We start from the raw sequence: 19,888 nt of genomic DNA, 5'->3' as shown, positions 1-19,888 counted from the left end.
CTGTGGGCAGATCTTGAGGAATGGGCTTAGATAATTGCCCAGTTCTTACAAAACCTTCTCTTAGGAAAGTCTTCCTGATAAATTCTCAAGTAAACATTTCTCTTGAGTGAAAACACTGATTTACCAGGGAGTCAGCTTCACAGGGAATATTTAATAAAAATGTTGAACCAATGTCTTGCATGGCTGCTGCTGATAGACATGGAAACAACGATGATGTAACCACTTCTTGCTGGTGTTTACGGAACTGTGCTGAACGCCTTGTGTACGTAGGCTCATTTATTCCCCACTGATATTCTCTAGGGCAAGAACATCACTCTCATTTCATGTTATAAGTGGGGAGCTGGGCTTCAACACAGTGGGCATGCTCTCGCTTTGGCCTGCCAGGTTGGGTGTATCCCAGTGCAGAGCCCCTTCCCTAAGCAGGGGATTTGTCACCTTCAACAGAGTGCTCCCATTCAGCCTCAGGGAAGGGGCACTCTGGAATTCTCCTCTAACGGTGGATGTAGTCATTCTCCTACCCTGCTAATGGGATGGCCACCTGGCAGTCCTGTATAAAATGTTGGCAAGTCTCACGTAAGACATCTTAAACTTGTCTGTCTTTTTTGGACCAGCATTGAAGGAATCGACCACCAGGAAGTCAGCCCCATGAAATCCAATATATCTGAAATGTAGGACAGTAGAGAAATGGTTAACAATATAATAATGTGATCATGGAGATGGGGTACTCTGTTCCGTGAGTCTTTAAAATGAACACTTAAAATGGAAAAATATATTCATGTTGTCTTTGTAAGCAATACAATACAACAGCCATCATGTAAGGAAACAAACCTAGGTTTTGTTTAACCAACACCAGCACACCCAGATGAGGGATGGCACAATCCCTGGGGCTCTGAATACGTGGTAGTACCTGTGAGATTGGGTGCTGTGAGCTAAGCCTGGGTACCACCTTCCTCTCTACCCAGAGTCCTTGCCAAACGGGGCAATGAACAGATCTCTGATAGTCACGGTTTAAATTTAAGGCAGTGAAGAAACACTTGGAGTTACCTGTCCTTAGGAGAGGACCTGTCCTTGGTCCATAACAGCCAGCACAGGAGATGGGGTAGATTGTTGCTTTACTGGTCTCACAGCAGTTGTACCTGAATCTACTACTGTCTTAGTTTCTGACTGTGCTCAGTTGTCTGCTTAGGTCGGGAGAGACTTTCGCATTTTGCCATTACCTCTGCTGTTGCCACCAAATGTAGTTTTTAATCTGAGTCTCTATCTATCTTTCTATTTTGCCAATAAAGACTCAGGAGCCAGTTGTTAGGGTGAAAACCTGGTAGCTAAGAGAGGCAGAGAAAGCACACAGCTGCTTCATCTTTCGCTGCCTTTCACAAAAGAGTTTCTCTTCTGCCATCCCAACCCAAAATGGACCGCCAAACTCAAAGTCCCTCCCTACTACTTCCTGTGTGTCTCTATCCATCTTCATGACTTCCTCTTACTCTCTATGGCTTGTGTGTGTGTGTCTGTGTGTGTGTGTGTGTGTGTGTGTGTGTACTGGTTGCTTGTCCAGCTCTCGATCTATGGTTGATTTTATCTAATCTTTTACAGGGGTGTGATGAGGCTGAACCAGGCCACAACCAAAAACAGGTTTTTCCGGTAAATAGAGCAATCTTGGGGTTCATAGTGTGATCAAATATCCTGCAACAGGAGCTGATGTGCAGGATTACCCATTGTGGTAGGGTCATGAGGGCATTCTACACACAGTTCCATCCAGAGAGCACAGCCCAGATTCACCCAGTTGTGTTTACTCTCAACTTGACAGGACTTAGAATCACCTGAGAGACAAGTCTTTTGGCATGCCTGGGTTCTGGGGGTTGGGGGTTAGCTTAGTTAAGACAGGAAGAGTCACCTCTAAAAGTGGGCTGCAACATTCCTTGGGCTTGGGTCCTAGACTGCATAGAAAGAAAGCTTATTGCTCTTCACCCACCGCTTTCAGCTTTCAGACTGCAGATCCAATGTGAGCAGCTGTCTCAAACCCTTCACACTGGGACTTGCCATTCATGATGGACTGGGAATGGAGAAGAGGACATGACTGCTCCTAGGTGTGGCTGAGAAGGTTTGCTGTAGGTATGAGGGAGAAAATAGAGGCATATGGAAGGGTCCAAACTGAACTGGGCCATGGTTTTTGATAAAAAACAAAACAAAACAAACAATCAAACAAACAAAAAAGCCAAAAATGCACACTGGAAAAAAGAAAGCATCTTCAATAATGGAGCTGGTCAAACTGGGTATCCACATGTAGAAAAATGCAAACAGATCCATATCTATCACCCTGCACAAAACTCAAGTCTAAGTGGATCAAAGACCTCAACATAAAACCAGATATATTGAACCTGGTAGAAGAGAAAGTGGGGAATAACCCTGATCACTTTGGCACATGCAGTTGGAGACAACTTCATGAACAGAACACCAATAGATAACACAGACACTAAGACCAACAATTAATAAATGGGACCTCATGAAATGGAAAAGCTTCTTTAAGGCAAAGGACACCTTCATTTGGACGAAGTGGCAGCATACAGAATGGGAAAAGATTTTTACCAACTCCACATCCAATAGAGGGCCAATATCTAAACTATATAAAAAACTCAAGAAATTAGACATAAAAATAGCAACAAATAATCCAGTTAAAAATGTGGTAGAGATCTTAACAGAGAATTTTCAATAGAGGAATCTCAAATGGATGAGAAACACAAGAAATGTTAAATATCTGTAGCCATTAGGGTAATGCAAATCAAAACTACTTTGAGATTCCATTTCACATCTGTCAGAATGGTTGAGATCAAAACCACAAGTGACAGCTCATGGTGATGAGGATGTGGAGCAAGGGGAATACTCCTCCCCTGCTGATGGGAGTGCAAACTTGTACAGCCACTACGTCAATCAATATGGCAGTTCATAGAAAATTGGGAATGGATCTACCTCAAGAGCCAGCTACACCATTCTTGGGCATAAATCCAAAGGATGCTCCATCCTGCCACAAGGACCCATGCTCAACTATGTTCATTGCAGCTTTATGTACAATGGCCAGAAACTGTAAACAACTTAGATGTCTCTAAGCAGAATGAATTAAGAAAATGTGGTACATTTGCATAATGGAGTATTACTCAGCTGTCAAATAACATCATGAAATTTGTATGCAAATGAATAGAACTAGAAAAAAAATCACCCTGAGCAAGGTAACCCAGACCCCAAAAGACAAATATGGTATGCATTCACTTGTAAGTGGATATTAGCCATTAAGTAAAGGATAACCAAGCTAAAACCCACAGACCCAAAGTTGTTAGGTAAAGGAGAGGGCTCTATGGGGGACACATGGATCTTCCTGGGAAGAGGAAATAGAGTAGATATTATGCGTGAACTGGGGGCTGATAGGGATTGGAATAGACATGATTAGGTGTGGGGGAGGGAGAGATAGGATTGAAGGTTTCTTAGTTGCGGTTTATTATTGCTGTGAAGAGACATTATAACCACGGCTACTCTTATAAAGGAAACATTTAATTGTGGTGGCTTGCTTACAGTTCAGACGTTCAGTCCATCATGCTAGGGAGTATGGCAGTGTGCAGGTAGGCATGGTGCTAGAGAAATAACTGAGTGTCCTACATCTTGCAGGCAACAAGAAGTCTCACTGGGTAGTGTCCTGAGTATATGAAACCTCAAAGCCCACTTCCACAATGACACACTTCCTCCAACAAGGCCATACCACTCCAATAAAGCCACACCTCCTAATAGTGTCAATCCCTTATGAGATTATAGGATTATGGGGGTCAATTACATTCAAACTACCAGAGAGAGAGAGAGAGAGAGAGAGAGAGAGAGAGAGAGAGAGAGAGTTCAGGGAGAGACATCTGGAATTGGTGGTCACTTGGAGGTAGTGTGAACACTGAATGCAGTGGAAACTTCCAGGAATCTATGAGGGTGATCCCGGTAAGGACTCCTAGTAGTGGGGGATATGGACTCCAGAGAGGTACGTGAGTTCTATGTAAATGCACACTACATGTATTCATTTATTTACTTTTATACCCTCATCCTTCATATGTGCATATATGCAGGAGTATATTCCAAAGCCAGTGGAGAACCTCTGGCGTTTCTCCTGGAGACAGGATCTCTCACTGACCTGGCCATTGAGTTCCCTTCAGAGAGTTCAGGAGATTGGAAGCTCAACCTGTCTCAACTTTCTTGAGCTATGGGCTTACAGGCACGTACTTCCACAACACGTTTTGTGGGTCCTGGGCATTTGAACCCAGGTCCTCATGTCTGTAAAAACTGGCCTTACCCACTGTACCATTTCAAAACCAGCACTCTACTGTCCCAAGGGCCTTGAGCATCTTTGGGTTGTAGCAACCTTAAGGGAGCAATCTCCATGGATACGGGGGTGGGGTAGGAGGATGACTAACAGGATGAGTTTGCGGTATGGAAGAAATGCTGGTAGATTTGATATCTTCAGTGGCCCCATGGGAAGGACCAGACTACAGCAAGACAAGAGTGCCCTTTCTGAAGTCAGTTTCTCTCCCCAGAGACATCATTTGAACCCATACAGTCTGGAACTGGCTGAGCTGAATTAGGCAGTTTCCCCAAGGGCACAGCAAACAGGAGCTTCCAACTCCCTGAAGCTCTAGCTGTGCTACACTCCCCATTCACAGGATACAGCAGGCCGTTCTACCTGATACTATAACTAGAACACAGTGCACCAGAGGGCAGTGGGGCAGATCTGCACACAAAGCCAGGCACTGTTGGAATTCCATGGCCTGGTTTGTGGGTAGCAGGCATTTATGGCCTCAGTGTCTCACTAAATTGGCAGGAGCAATTAACATGGGCACCAGTTTACAACTATAGAGGACTTTTACAACATGCAGCACATTTTGAGGGAATGCTTTTTTTTTTTTAATTTTTGATATTTGGAACCTCATGTCCACATGCAGCAATGAACAAAGACGCCGTGGGATGTGAACAGAGCCTGCTGCTATCTCTGCGGATGTGCTGCGGGTATCATCAATCTAACTATCAGCTGTCCTCCTTCCATCCATCCACCCACCCACCCACCAGCTAGCCTTGAACTCACTATGATCCCGAGTTCTCGATCCTCCTTCCTCCACCTTCCAAGTGCTGTAATTACAGGCGAGTATCGCCACAGCAACACTTTGCTTTATTTTAAACATAGTATAGGATCTTCACACTGGACACTATCTGTTCAGAAATCTTCATGAGGTCAAGGAAGCCCATGAGGGAGGTTCAGTGTCCCTCAGCCGCTAGGGGGATGGCTTCATTTTAAGCCACGTCACTTTCTTAAAATTAATCTTTGCAAAACGAAGAAAATAAAGCTTCCATCGTGACTTTTTACTTCAATGGCCCACAACACTGCGTCTGTGGCATTATGGAATTATCTGAGGCTGATATGGTTCTATCTCTTTAAAAAAAAAAAAAGCAGCTAGGTAGGGGGAGCTGTGACTGCTGCACTCTTCTGGCCCTGCGCTGGATGCAGAGGCAGTCACGCTGGGACCTGCAGATGGTACAAAAGACACACAAAGCCCCAGCGATCCAGTTGGTGACTCCAGTTGGTGACGGCCTCCCGAGTCTCTGAGGGTCCCTCCGGTGCGTCTAGGAGCAGCTGCATTGAGCGCTGCGTCCTGTTGGAGCCGGGTGCCTCAGTTGCGCCTGCAATTGCTGGCCTGAGTCCGTGGACCACTGTCCTCTGCATCTGCGCCCTGGGGAGGACAGAGCAGCTCCAGCGTGTGTGGCCCCACGCTGTGTATCGGTGAGGAATTGTTACCATTGTTACCATTGCAGCGCCCGTTGTTCCTAGTGGTCTTAGTTCCAGAGGGGCTCTGACGGCAGGCTTTGTCTTTCTCTAATTTCCACTCCAGATTGCAGGGGGTGGTCACAATGGATCCACTGCTGTAATGAAGAGTGGGGTCCGGACTCTTGGGACGTACACAGTGGTATTCTCAGAATAGCTTATTACTTAATTTGTAGCGTCCTAATTTTAATAGCATGTTCTTAAACAGCCCATTTCTCAAATACCTTATAGAATGATACTCGAAAGCCTTTGGTGAAAAACATTTTTTTTTTTTAAAATTTTATTTCGTTCTACTAAATAATCAGATTCATAGAAAGCATTCTGTAATTTTAGCAAAATTCTCTCCCGCTCTACTGTCTGCTTTGCTTGCCTGTGTTTTCCATAAAATAAGGTCAGTATCTCAATGAAGAGCGTTCGAGCCTAATATGCTGGTAATGTTGGCTTTAACCTTCCTCCCTGTGTCTCTGAAAATAGCAAAAAGTCTTTCCATTTCAGCCAAAGACAGGGTGGGGGCTGATTCCAGGTGTTCTCTGGACTGATGGGAACTCTTTATTTCTGCACCACCCAGGTCACTCACGCCCAGCCTCATCTATTTGTCACAGGACAAATTTTTAAAGCCCCCACCGGCAGTCACATATCTGTTAGGGCGGTGCGAGGATTCTCTGTCTCCTGAGGCTCACTGATGACCAACCAGCTTTCTCTCCTTTGTCTTGACACTTAAACATTCTGTGCCGTTCCTATTCTTCTTTATCCTTTCTTTACCTCTCTTGACTTTTGGCTGCTCAAGTTTCTCCCCTGGGATCCTCACATCTTTCTGTGTCCCTTTCAGAGGAACCAAGCTAAGCCCATTCCATCCTCCACTGTCCCTCCTGTATCCTCAGCCCATAAGAATGGCTTTAAGAACCCTTGAAAGTTGCTCTGATGTTTTCTATTCTTCACACAAGAAGAAACACCCAGCCCCAGCTTTTGAGGAATAATGCCAGCTTACAGGAGGAATCCTTTGCTTTCTGCAGGACTGACCCTCAGCAGCTTCGGCCTCAAATGTCAGCTCAACTGGATCTTCACGCCATAACCCCTCCCCCAAAAGTCACTTACACTCTGTGTCTCAGTTTCCCCTCTGTCCAAGACATTGATGGTCATAATGGTCACATGATGGTATTGAGACACCAAATGTTTGTGAAGATAGCCAGCTTCTTCTACTAAAAAAGGCAGAGTGTGGCTAGTTAGTATTTGACTCATTCCCCATCCATCCATCCATCCATCCATCCACCCATCAATGAAATAAAGCCAAATAGCTTTGTATATTAGTTCTCCCTCAAAAGCTGAATTTAGAAATGAATTTTTGGCTGAGTGCATCTTAATCAGCCCTTGCTTTGGGTTCAACGCTATGCACTGTTCTACCAAGCCGTTTCTACATCTTTGAACTATGAAAGCAATGCTGAAATTTCCTCACCACCACAGGACTATTCTCCGGGAGAGGGAAGGCTGATTCCTCTTGCATACCTCTCCCTAAACACAAGATGATGGCAGTAGCTGTGACTGTATGGGCCCTGTCCACTAGGAACCCAAGTCAGGAAAGTTAAATGTGATCGAATGTGCCAAATTGGAAGCCAGAATCAGTCCCGTTGCTATTCTGATCTTGGACAGTCCAGGAGGCCATTCACTCTTGAAAGGCATTGCCAATCCTGAGACTATTTTTAATTTCTGCTTTGTCTTTCTCTTTTCTCTTTCTGTTTGTCCTTAAACTCTGCATTTACCATGTGCTGAATTTCAGTGTCTAGGAGGGAGATGTTGTACCCTCCTTGCCCAAGAGATGGAACACAGAAACTGGAAGAAGTTCAGGATTGGGGACCAGAAAGTGTGGTGCTGGCTTTGTTGACTTCTCTCTGTGCTGATCAGAAAACCATGTATCCTCATCACTAAAATAAGAGGTTTAACTTTCATGAGAGTTCTAAGCATATGACCCTAAGGACTCTCCTCACTGTCTCAGAAATAATAAAAAAAAAATTTTCACTTGCGGGGTAAAAATTAGAAATTAAAATTATTCAGTAGACCCATTCTGTTGGTTACAAAATGCAAGATCAAGGGAATAGACGCTCAATGCTTTCTTATTTGAAAAGGAGAGATTGACTCAGAATAGCTTTTCTTGCTGAAGATCGCCAAGTTCTTAGACCCCAAACCCCAAGTTCTGGTTCTTGGTGTGGTGTTTTTCCTGCTGCACTTAGAATTTAAGGTGACAGGAAGCTAGAGAGGTTACAGTGATTGCCAGATTTGGGTGGACCCATCTTTAGTCCCTTTACAGTAATGGAACATCCAGGTAGACATTTGTTTAAAAATTCTCCTTCCAGTTGTATTGTGTGTCTGTTGCCTAAGATAGAAAGGAAGGATTCTGCAGACTACATAGCCTTTCACTTTCTCCAAAAAGATAAAAGCTTACAGCAAGTCAGTCACCTTACGAGTGGTGGTTTAAATTTCATAAGCATCTTTATTTCATAACTACTGAGTGCTAGGAAGGAGCGTGCATGCGGATCTTAACCGTGTCTGGAATTTGTGGACAGTTCCACACGACAGTAGATTTAACATTTCCCCTTGTTTAATGTGATGATACACTTAACCATTAAAATTCCCCAGTAAAACAAAGTTAATATTGGATAAGACATACATACAGTAAATATTGACTACCTGAAGTGGAGATGTGACTGGGCACATATAGCTTTATAATTCTCATTTTCTAAATCTTACAATATTGCAGAAGCAAAAATTTAACTGTTGGATTAAACAATAGCGGCTTTGCCCTTAAAGATCTGAATTTGTTAGATTTTGAAGCTCAACCTGTAAGACTTATTCCTGTCAAAACCTCCTCTTATTTTTATTTATCAGTGTTTTTGTTAAATGTTTGTGCAGAGTAATTGCTTAAGGATGAAGAACGTATTTGTTCGACTCGTTGTTATAGTCTTTAGAAACCCATCAAAATAAATAAATAAAAAGCCCAAGACTCTTAGTGGATTTGCTCAGAAAAGCAACTTCTTAAAGATAAATGAGCTCCTTATGTCTTCCAAAAAGTACATGATATTCATCAACTCTTGTCAAATTTGGTAGATTTTAACTGTATTTATTTTAATGTTATTCTTATCAGCTTTACTGAGATATTATCCATATGACCTACAGTTTGTTTCTGCTCTGTGTTTATGGAAAATTTTGTTTGTGCGTGTAGATGGCTTTTTTTTGCCAGTGTAAGGACCCGCAAATCCCTGCCTACCCCAGTCGGCAATACTGGCTGATTGAAACGTAATGACACAGGATCAACCTGATTCAAGAGCTAAAACCAGGTGTTTGTTCTTGTGACCTGGACACAAGAGTTTGTGCACACTGCTGCAATTTGTACACCAAGTGTCTGAATTGCTCACACTATCAAATGCCTCCTGCATCCGGGATCCAGACCTTGCAGTGGGAAGCTTAGGGGGAGCCACACAGTTTTGAGGAATTGGCAGCAAAGGAAACGAGAAAGGCCTGCCTGGCTCACACATAGGGCTTCAGAACGCCAGGGAAAACCTACATGTTTTTCTCATTGAACTTGACGTAGGGTGTTTTCACAGCTGGCCGTGTTCCAGGGAAATCCCTAGGTGCATGTGTACACACTGAGAATCCTGCATCTCTAGTGTTTCATTGTGGTGGTATGGAAATGCATTTATTTCTACACTGATTGCAAAGGCCAAAGTTGGTCGTGGTGGCCGTGACCTTTTCTACAGCGTACAGCCCACAGTACTGGCATTAGAGACACAGGCAGTGCCCACTGTACGAGATCTTGGTCTATTGATTTGTAGGGTGAATTCATCCGACTTTTCCATTTGGTAAAGGTTGTTTCGAGCCTGTGCATTCTTTGCTGACTCTGTGTTCTGAGAGGACAGGGCAATCACTCTTGGTAAATCGCTAGAGGCCGAGGCCTAGAAGTCTGTCTGCATTTGGCTTTTTGTTTCTGTGTTGAAGGCATTCAAGGGTAAGTTCTTGCCATGCCTGGGGGTTTACTGCATGTGACTTTGTTTGGCAGTGTGGATTTTTAGTTCTCATCTACAGGTGAATGGATACCCTGCTCTCAGGAGAGGGCCGGGTGCAGGGCTGTGCCTGTTTGCAATAAATGGCTTAAATGGCTATTACTGAGGCTATTCTGATAGCTGCAGAGAGCTGTGGCCACCCAGAAGTCCTGTGGCACCATGAAGGGCCTCAGAAGAAGACAGCTCCTGCGTCCCACCCACGTCCTTTCCACGCAGCCTTCGCTTTGCTCAGCCCCCAGTGTTTCAAGTCTGTTCAAAAGGCTCTGCAATCTAACAGAAACCCTATATAGGACAAAGCCCTAAGATGACTCTAGCTATGTTTTTGTGCCAATTGCACGGGAAGGCCTTTCTTCTCATTTCCTCAGTAACAGCCAGGCGTGTGTGTCCTAGCTCCTAGGAGGTCCGCTCTGACCTTGCTGCTTCAGTGCATTGGCTGCAGCTTAGATCCCGCTTGTTTTCTCCAATCTGCTCAGTGCTCACCTCCACAGAAGCACAGCTTTGGATTAAGGGATCCTGGCCAGTCGTTGAGAGACCGTGCCTTACCCCCCGACTCCTGGCTGTTTATTTCAAGCCATATAATTCTCAGGTACGTCTGCATCAGTTAGAGAGTGAAGTTGGCACATCTTTCTTCCTCCTCCCCAGGTGAAACCACACAGTGCCAAATCTTGCTTGGGAAGCTCAGGTTGCCAAAGCAGGATATTTTTGCTGAGGAGGCAAAGAGGTCACGTCATAGACATGATGCTAATGCCAATCACGGAGAGAGGCTCCAGTTTTCGGAGCCAAGTGAATGATTGATTGAGCAGCTGGCCAGAAGTGTCCAGCCTCATTCCCTCACAGCCCATGCAGGGCACCCATTGCTTTGACCTGAACGGAGTGTGTGAATTGGGGGACAGAAGCCATCACAGGCCATTCCATAGGCGCATGTAATGTAGTGCGCATGAGCAAAGACAGGGCATCAAGACTTGACGCAAACTACCATCACTCTGTTAGGCGCTTTTAGACGCAGTTCACTTGGTTTCTATGGAGACACTGTTTGTGGGTGGTGCATGGCCTCTTTGTCCAGATGTAGAAAGTCAGGCACAAAGAAATTGCAGAATTTGAAAGCGGTGAGAAGGCTCCGGAAGGTTGTATGATGGTTTGTTCTTTTCCAAATGGCTCTGAGGGGGCGGGGAGAACCTGAGGCCCTCTAAATGCTTTGGTGCTCCCAAGGAACTTGTCTTCACTGATGGACCTCTGGGGCACTAGCTCAGTTTTCACCCTCCGCATCTGCTCCAACTTCCCGCTTTCTTGTAATGGGTTCTCACGGAGTTTGCCAGCTTCAGTAGTGTCTTTCTAGAACCAACGGGTGCTGTTTTCCAGAGCACCTCTGCTCCTTTTATTAATCATCCTCTCCTCTTCAATCATCTTTCCTTTGGGGTTAGTCCCATGACTTTATTCCTCAGCTCTTGAAATTAAAACTCAACCCAGTCTTCAACCATCCTTCCTTCTGAATGAGATCATTGAAGATTATAGCTTCCCCGATGCATGTACTGCTCCGTTTTTAATGAAGAATCCAGGTGAGGAATGTCTTTGGAGGGCATGCGTATCCAGTCTGAACGTGCAGTTCCTCGGGCATTCATTTTAGTTCGTTTCAGGAGCTCTCTGTGGCACATGGCCCTGCATTTCCGCATATAGAGATGGAGTTTTGCCATGCCGAATCCATTTATGAGAGCTGAGAGTGCTTTCGTTTATTTCCTATTGCTACCAACACAACTCTATAGACTGGGTAGGTTATGAAGAAAACAGGACGATCAAACATTACAGATCGGGTCGAAGGTCAAGTGGCTCATTTAATGTGACCTTGTTGCTTCCTGCTGGTACAGTCCCAAGGCTGCTCAGACCATCATGTAGCAGGAGTCAAGGAGCGCGTGAGTCTCCTCTGTTCTTTCCTCTTCTGATATAAGCGTTAGCATCCAATCATGGGCACACCACTCTTGATATTTACCATGTCAGCTCCCCAGGGCCCCTCTGAACTCACAGCTGGGTTAAGTCTCCTTCTGTGGGCTTTGCATCAGGAATGAAACCTCGGTGTGTGCTGCAGAGGGAGTAAGCCAGCTCCGGACTCTAGCGGCCTTACATCTGCTCTATTTTATGGTTGCATTTAAAATAAAAACTTAAGGAGCAAAAATCATTTTTATTTAAGGGAAAAAAATGTTTCTCTGCTAGTTTTTGAAACTTGCACTCATTGGCTTTTGATGGATGCCAATCAAAATGCCCTGTAAAAAAATAATTACAGAAAATTGCTGAGAAATTGTTTTCAGGGATGGGACTACATTATATTTCGAGTTTTCCTAGATTTTATTGGTCATCCGAAAATCAACCATGACTCTCTGTGATTACCTCTGTGGACATTTTATCTAGTGAAAAGGCTGGCTGGTTGGGATGTAGCTTAGTGGAGCGTGCCTGCCAAGCATGCTCGGGGCCCTGGGTTCTAGCCAATATAAGTAAATAGGTAAATAAATGAGGATGCTGGGTTGCACAAAGGTCGACCCAGGAGCTGATTTCTTATGGCTTCAGCCCTTCGCCTTCCTCCTGGAATGTGTTTAAACAAAATTACGTATTTTCCAAATTTCCTTAACATAGTATCAATCCAACCTCCCTCTAAACAGCTCTTACATGTCTAAGAAAACTTTGAAACTGCAAAGTATTTTTATAACTGTGACGTTTGTATAAATAGAAAATTTGGTCTCCTGCATCCCAACTTATCCTCGTTGCCAAAGTTTGTCATTTCTCCATTTTATTTCTTAAAAGGCAAGGCAATTTTAAGGATTAGTAGTCTTAAGCCTTTGCAACAGGCACATTTTCTATTTCTGAGACAAGTGTTTCTGGGGTGTGTGTGTGTGGTGTGCCTGTGTATATACTATATACTATACACTATACTATACTACACACCATATACTATACCATATACCATATATTATATACTATACAACCATATACCATATACTATATACTATACTAGTACTACAAGCCATATAGTATACCATATACCATATACTATACTGCATACAGGTTTCCACCTGTCCATGCTTCTCTTCATATGTTCTGGGTATCCAAACTCAGTATCTTCATACTTGGTCAGCAGGCACGTTCCTCACAGAGCCATCTCCCGAGTTCACTATCTGTTTTTCAAACATGAGATCTTGTCTGTGTTTAGTGCTAGGTTTGGATTTTAAGAGTATTGTCCCTCAAAGAAGGTATATTGAGAAGTAGGATTCACAGTAGGAAGAAATCAGGGAAACTGAACACACGAGCTAGGTCGATAAATAGATACAGTTATTATTTTAGAGGCCTCCATATCTAGTAACGCCTGTGTTTGTTGGTGTGTGTCTTGTTGGGAGGCTGGGGACTGGGGAATGTCATGCTGGTTGGCAGAGGTGCAGCACAATGATACTTTGTATTTAATAGGTCACTGTCGCTAAGGACCTGGCCATCTTCTGTGCAGTCTGTGTCCTCAGTGCACACATTTCATATCCTCCTAATTCTTTCCTTCGCCTTGTTTTTCCTTTTTCTCTCAGGGTCCTTGAAGTAAAGCCAAGATGCCGGTAGTTCCTGAGCTGGGAGAAGCGTTCACAGCAGCCAGTATTCCCTATTTCCTGAGATGAGGGTGGACACTGCCCTACCCAGCACCTCTACAGCATCTTCATCCTGCACCTTCCGTACAGAAGAACCTCAGAGCGCGCCTCCTCCGAGGAAAGTCGGAAACTCCCAGCAAGAGAATACAGGTTTGCTGTTAAAAGGCGACCTTATCGGACCAGAGTAGCATACAGAACACAGGCACAAAACACAATGTTTTCTGACGTCAGATGATGACAGATGCCGGGGGAAACGGGCTTTTCACCAGCTAGGAAGAGCTTTGCTCAGAGAGCACTCTGAAAGGAAACACTCACCAGCCTTAAGCAGAAGGAGACGGGAAACATCTGTGGTTTTCAAGGACAACCGCTTCAGAAGTAGGGACCATGGAGACCCAGGAGACGAGGTAAATAGTTAGTGTTTTAAGTGATAATTTATTCATTTATGTGTATGCACCCTCGTGGGTTTGGAGGTCAAGGGACTAGCTTTAGAAGTCCATCGTCTTTCTTTCCCCGTGTGAGTTTTAGGAATCAAATTCAGGTCATCAGCCTTGGTTAGAGGGTAGAGGGAACCTTTGTCTTGCGGTCCTCCTGGTTGCTGTTTTATGAGTAGGTGCCTGATCTTTAAGCTTAAGGACCTATACAAAATTATATGTTTATTTATTCCTTTTGAAATTTATTTGTGCTCTTTTTCTTTTCGGATGCTTTAAATTGAAATAGAATCACATCACTTTCCGTCTCCCCTTTCTCCTTCCAGGCCCTTCCAGCTACCCTCCCTCAAACCCATGCCCCTCCTCATGTTAATAGCTTCTTCTTCGATGATTATTGTTTCGTACATATGTATGTGTATGTACAAATATATATATATATATATATATATATGCATGCTTTTTCTCTAAGTATGAAACAAAGAGCTACTCATTTTGTTATGTTTCCTTTTGTGTGTGTGTGTGTTTCGAGGCAGGGTTTCTCTGTGGAATAGTCCTGGGTGTCCTGAAACTTGCTCTGTAGACCAGGCTGGCCTTGAACTCAGAGATCCACCTGCCTCTGTCCCCTGAGTATTGGGATTAAAGGTGGCCATATCAGAGTGCTACTCTTACTTGAATCACGTATTAAAGTTCCATGCTCAAAAGTTGAATTTTTAGTGAAGATCTTCTCCCAGTCAGTGGGTTGCCTTTTTGTCTTAGTGACAGTGTCCTTTGCTTTACAGAAGCTTCTCAGCCTCAGGAAGTCCCATTTATTCAATGATGCCCTTAGTGTCTGTGCTGCTGGGGTTATACGTAGGAAGTGGTCTCCTGTGCCCATGTGCTGTAGAGTACTTCCCACTTTCTCTTCTATCAGGTTCAGTGTGTTCGGACTGATATTGAGGTCTTTAATCCATTTGGACTTGAGTTTTGTGCATGGTGATAGATATGAATCTATTTTCATTCTTCTACAGATTGACATCCAGTTTTGCCAGCACAATTTGTTGAAGATGCTCTCTTTTTTCCATTGTATACTTTTAGCTCCTTTATCGAAAATCAGGTGTTGATAGGTTTGTGGGTTAAAGTCAGGGTCTTCTATTCAATTCCATTGGTCGACTTCTCTGTTTTTATGCCAATACCAAGCTGTTTTCAATACTGAATTTTTAGTACCATAAAACAAGAAAGACGATTTTCCATTTCAATCTGATATCCACAGATGAAAAGACTTCAAATTTTATTTTGCCACACTTGAACTACTAAAGGAATTAAAGAACAGCAACAGCGTTTCTCTGGTAGCTCCTAAAAACTGCACGTTAATGGGAACACCATCGCTTTCTCGGAACAGCTGTTGCCTAGCGTTGGCAGGAGTCTTTAGGAACTGAATCTTGATCTGCATTCAGGACTGGTCTTGAACGTGTCCCCCTCCCTTGGGCTGGGATTATTTGCTTGAACCATCACACTTGCTTGCTTTCGAAATGTATGAATGCACGTGGGTGCCATCAACCAGCCGGCACAGTCCTCACCCTCTGCATTTGCTAGGACCAAGCGAATCACCTGAAACTAATTAGTGATGCTGTCATTAGACACGAGAGGCGCATGCATAACTTTCATCACTCTTTGCAGTAGTCTGTAGATTTTTAGACGTTTTCTCAAGTACTTCCATAGTGGTACCTGTCCCCTGAATTTTGGAAGTAGATGCTTTTACAAATGAAAAGTGAATTGCCTTCGTTTAACTTAACAGTTGGCTGATTTGCTCTAAGAAACCTTGTCTGCAGCAATTAACATAGAACACTCACAGGTCCCGACACTAACGGCATATTGTCAATCATCGTAACGAAGCCCAATAATGTAGGTTGCTTTGCAATCACCCATGGATGATAAATTCTATCTATATCTCAAAGGAAATATGAATTAAATCTGAGTGTATTTTTTCAGAGAAGAACATTATATAGGCTCTAGGTACTTCAAGAATTCTCACTTTACTAAAAACTAAAATGTCAGTGAACAGCAACATGCACATGCGTGTGAGCACAAGCATACATGTGCGTACACAATTGTGCATCCACCGACAGCTTCATTCAGCTTCCTGGCTGCAGATCCCACATGTCTCTGCTGGTGTTCAGACTTGAGATGATCAGAATGAATACCAATGGAGACAGTAGGAAAAATGACCAAGTGACCTCAGAGGAAGGAGGATTCTAGTTACACTGCATCTGACAGATGGTTACATGGTTTCTGTAAAGGTGACTAGACACCAAAAGTAGATTCTATGTGGAGTTAGTGGGATGCTTGCTGCAGCTGGGTCAGATATGCTAGGGACAGGACCAGTTGAATAGAGAAAGAGATGGACAGGAATTTGGAATTCTTATTCAAAGAAAGGTGAGCTATCCTGCTCCTAGTCTATCCCTCATCTCCGGGTCTATCCCTCATCACCAAGTCTACTCCCTCATCTCCAGGTCTATCCCTCATCTCCAAGTCTATCCCTCATCTCCAGGTCTATCCCTCATCACCAAGTCTACTCCCTCATCTCCAGGTCTATCCCTCATCTCCAAGTCTATCCCTCATCTCCAGGTCTATCCCTCATCTCCAAGTCTATCCCTCATCTCCAAGTCTATCCCTCATCTCCAGGTCTATCCCTCATTTCCAGGTCTATCCCTCATCTCCAAGTCTACTCCCTCATCTCCAAGTCTATCCCTCATTTCCAAGTCTATCCCTCATCTCCAAGTCTACCCCTCATTTCCAAGTCTATCCCTCATCTCCAAGTCTATCCCTCATCTCCAGGTCTATCCCTCATCTCCAAGTCTACCCCTCATTTCCAAGTCTATCCCTCATCTCCTAGTCTACCCCTCATCTCCAAGTCTATCCCTCATCTCCAGGTCTATCCCTCATTTCCAAGTCTACCCCTCATTTCCAAGTCTATCCCTCATCTCCGAGTCTACCCCTCATTTCCAAGTCTATCCCTCATCTCCAGGTCTATCCCTCATTTCCAAGTCTACCCCTCATTTCCAAGTCTATTCCTCATCTACTAGTCTACCCCTCATCTCCAAGTCTATCCCCCATCCCATCTATCCCCCATCCCACCCTCATGTTCACTAAGGACCATCGAAAGCATTTTTTTTCCGAAAGCATTTCTTGAGGCTCCCTGGTTCAAGAAGCCAGATATTTAGTAAGGGGATTTCTAGGAAAATTAAAAGAAAGACAAAGACCTTTGGGATAAATTATAAATCTAGTTTTTGAGTATAAGGGTGACAGCTGAAATTTCTAGATGCGGAGCTAGATGCTTCTTCAGGGGATGGAGTCAGGGCATCACAGATCCAGTGGACTTCCTGTTCAAATGTCTCTGGAGACTGAATGGACACCAGAGCCAGCCATGGTCATTGCCTGGAGCAGAGCACAGGGAAGCAGGAGAAGGCGGAGGGGCTGAGTGTGGTTTTCCAGGAATAATCAGAGCCCATGAGAGACTCTGAGTGAGCAACAGGGGCCTGGGCTGCCGTGGTCAAAGAGCAGAGATTATGTAATAGGAGAACAAGTTGTTTCTGCAGCACCTAACGTTTGCAAGTAACGACCGGACCTGTGAGAAACAGCATGATGCGGGATGTGTCGCAGAAAGGACATTTTCTAGGCTTGTAGTAGAACTAATTAGTATTACTTCCTCATATGAATATAGTCTAGATTAGAGAAATCCTGGAGTTCTTAGAATATTTGATAATGTGTTGTACTCAATTCAACATGCCAAATAAATGTTTGTTAGTCTTACAGTAATGAACACTCATTTCATAAGGCAAAAGAACACATTTAGAGAGGTTGCTTTGCTCCCCCTCAAAGAAATCTCAAGGTCAGTTTGAGGTCTAGATTTATTTAGTAATCTAATTTGGGGAAGGCAAAAAAAAATAAGTTTGAACATTTGACTAAATAGGATTTTAGGTTGCTGTGATGAAATTCTTGTCTGTCTATGGAGCCAAAGCAACAAAGATTCAGAAGGGGGTCACGTTTATATGTGGAAAACAAACGCCCCTCAGAGGCTGGAGGAAGGTGGCTCAACGTCAAAAGCACCAGATGTTTTGGCAAAGGTTTTGTTCCCACCACTGACATAGTGGCTTACAGCTGCCTATAATTTCAGTTCTAAGGGCCCAAAACCCTCTTCGGTTCTGTGAGGACTCCTGCGTACGTGTGGTGCACATAAATCCATTCAGGCACACATGTATATAAATTTAAAAAACAAAACACTTAAAAAAATCTTCCTTCTTTTAAAAGTTTAGATGAATCATCCAAAGAATAAAGGCATTTCCAGCTGGATGTGGTGATGCACGCCTTTAATCCCAGCTCTAAGGAGGCAGAGACAGGAGGATCTACAGGTCAGCCTGGTCTACAGAGTGAGATTGTACCTCAAAACAAACAAACAACAAAACTAAAACAACAAAACAAACCAAACAAAAAATAATATTTTTTTATTAAGAGAAGACCCTTAATCAAAGACAAAACAAAATAAACAAACAAAAAACCACAACTCAAAATAACCAGCTGTTTTCTTTTTTAAAAGCTTTGATGCATTGATCTCATTTTGGGAGGACTTGACACATAAATTTATTTTGTGTTATTTTCTACAAAGCTTATGCAACTGTTTACCCCCCTCAGGTTTTTGTTCCATATTTTTCTGTTGTTCATTCTGAAAACCTAGTCATTTTACTTCAGAAAGAAAAGTCACTTTTTTAAATCTCTAAAGGAAAACCTTTTAACATACAAAGTTGTTTATATTTGCTATTATTATTTTAATAGCTTCATTTATACATTAGATATAACTTTTAAGGTTTTCATTATTTTTAATGGTGTAGGGGAGGATGGTATGTGCACAGGAATGCAGGTGCCCACAGCAGCCAGAAGCATCAGATCCCCTGGAAGCTGGAGTTAGAGGCAGTTGTGGGCTGTCCAACGGGGCTGCTGGGAACTGAACTCAGGCCCTCTGGAAAAGCAGCCACATGCTCTTAACTGCTGAGCCATCTCTTCAGCCTCCAATTATTTATAACTTTTAACAACTGGCAATCCCCGTATTGTGTGCATGCGTATGTGCCTGTGTGTTTGTGTGCATACATGTGTGTGTACATGCATGTGACAACTAGAAGTGAACCTCAGGCATTGCTCTTTAGGGGCCGTCCACCTTGTTTCTTTTGAGACAGGGTCTTATCAGCCCAGAGCATGCTGAGTAGGCAGTGCTGGCCGCCCATCATGCACCAGGATCCAGGTCTGGGATTAGAGATGAGCTCTGACATGTCTGACTTTTTGAATGGTTTCTGAAGATCAAACTCAGGTCCTTATGTTTGCATGGCAAGCCCTTTATGGACTGAGCTATTTGCAGCTCTCCGGAAACCCTTTATTAATATTTTTAACAAAATAAGATGCATACATTGTGAGTTGCCTGGCACTAGCCAAAAGTAGAGAGCAAGTTACCTAATTTTCTTCCAACACTATCTCATGGTTTTTGTGGACTTGCTGATTTGTAGTATGAAGTTTCAAATTTCTCAGCAGACCAAGATATAACTGGCATCTCTGGATGATATAAAAATCATCCAAACCCACATAAGCCTGTAGGTAGTAATTAGTGTGTCGTCAGCAACGTGTTTTATTTAGAAATTATCTAACACAACTCTGAGGCTGTAAATTGCAAATATATTTTGGAACCCTTTCAGCAGCTATGTTATAATATAAAAACCCTTGCTACCAGCCCAGGTATTACTCTATTAACTGTAGACAGCATATGTATGTTAGACAAATATTAAGGAAGAGAAGGGAGGGAGAGAAAAGGAAAACAAAAAACATGAAGATACCAAATCCATCAATTTTGGCTTGTTTCCTTGCTGTTCTCGATGTCTGTGTAGTATTCAGTATCCAGCAATTCATCTTTTACTTACACATTTGTTCTACATT

The 19,888-nt window shown here is 43.4% G+C and overlaps 1 protein-coding gene across 2 annotated transcripts in view; it reads left to right on the top strand.

Moving 5' to 3' along the window:
• Nucleotides 1–5,568: 5,568 nt before the first annotated feature.
• Nucleotides 5,569–19,888, top strand: part of Sacs (sacsin molecular chaperone) — a 139,765-nt gene continuing 125,445 nt past the window's right edge. For both annotated transcript variants that reach the window (XM_041634033.1, XM_041634030.1), the window contains exons 1-2: nt 5,569–5,797; nt 13,449–13,909. In XM_041634033.1, the coding sequence (XP_041489967.1) occupies nt 13,890–13,909 (20 nt within the window). In that variant the 5' untranslated portion in view covers nt 5,569–5,797; nt 13,449–13,889. The remainder of the gene's footprint in view (nt 5,798–13,448; nt 13,910–19,888) is intronic.

Source organism: Microtus oregoni, unplaced genomic scaffold (assembly GCF_018167655.1).
Source record: "Microtus oregoni isolate MIOR12 unplaced genomic scaffold, Mior012 000045F_ref0000178, whole genome shotgun sequence".
NCBI lineage: Eukaryota > Metazoa > Chordata > Mammalia > Rodentia > Cricetidae > Microtus > Microtus oregoni.
This window is presented reverse-complemented; position numbering and strand designations above follow the sequence as displayed.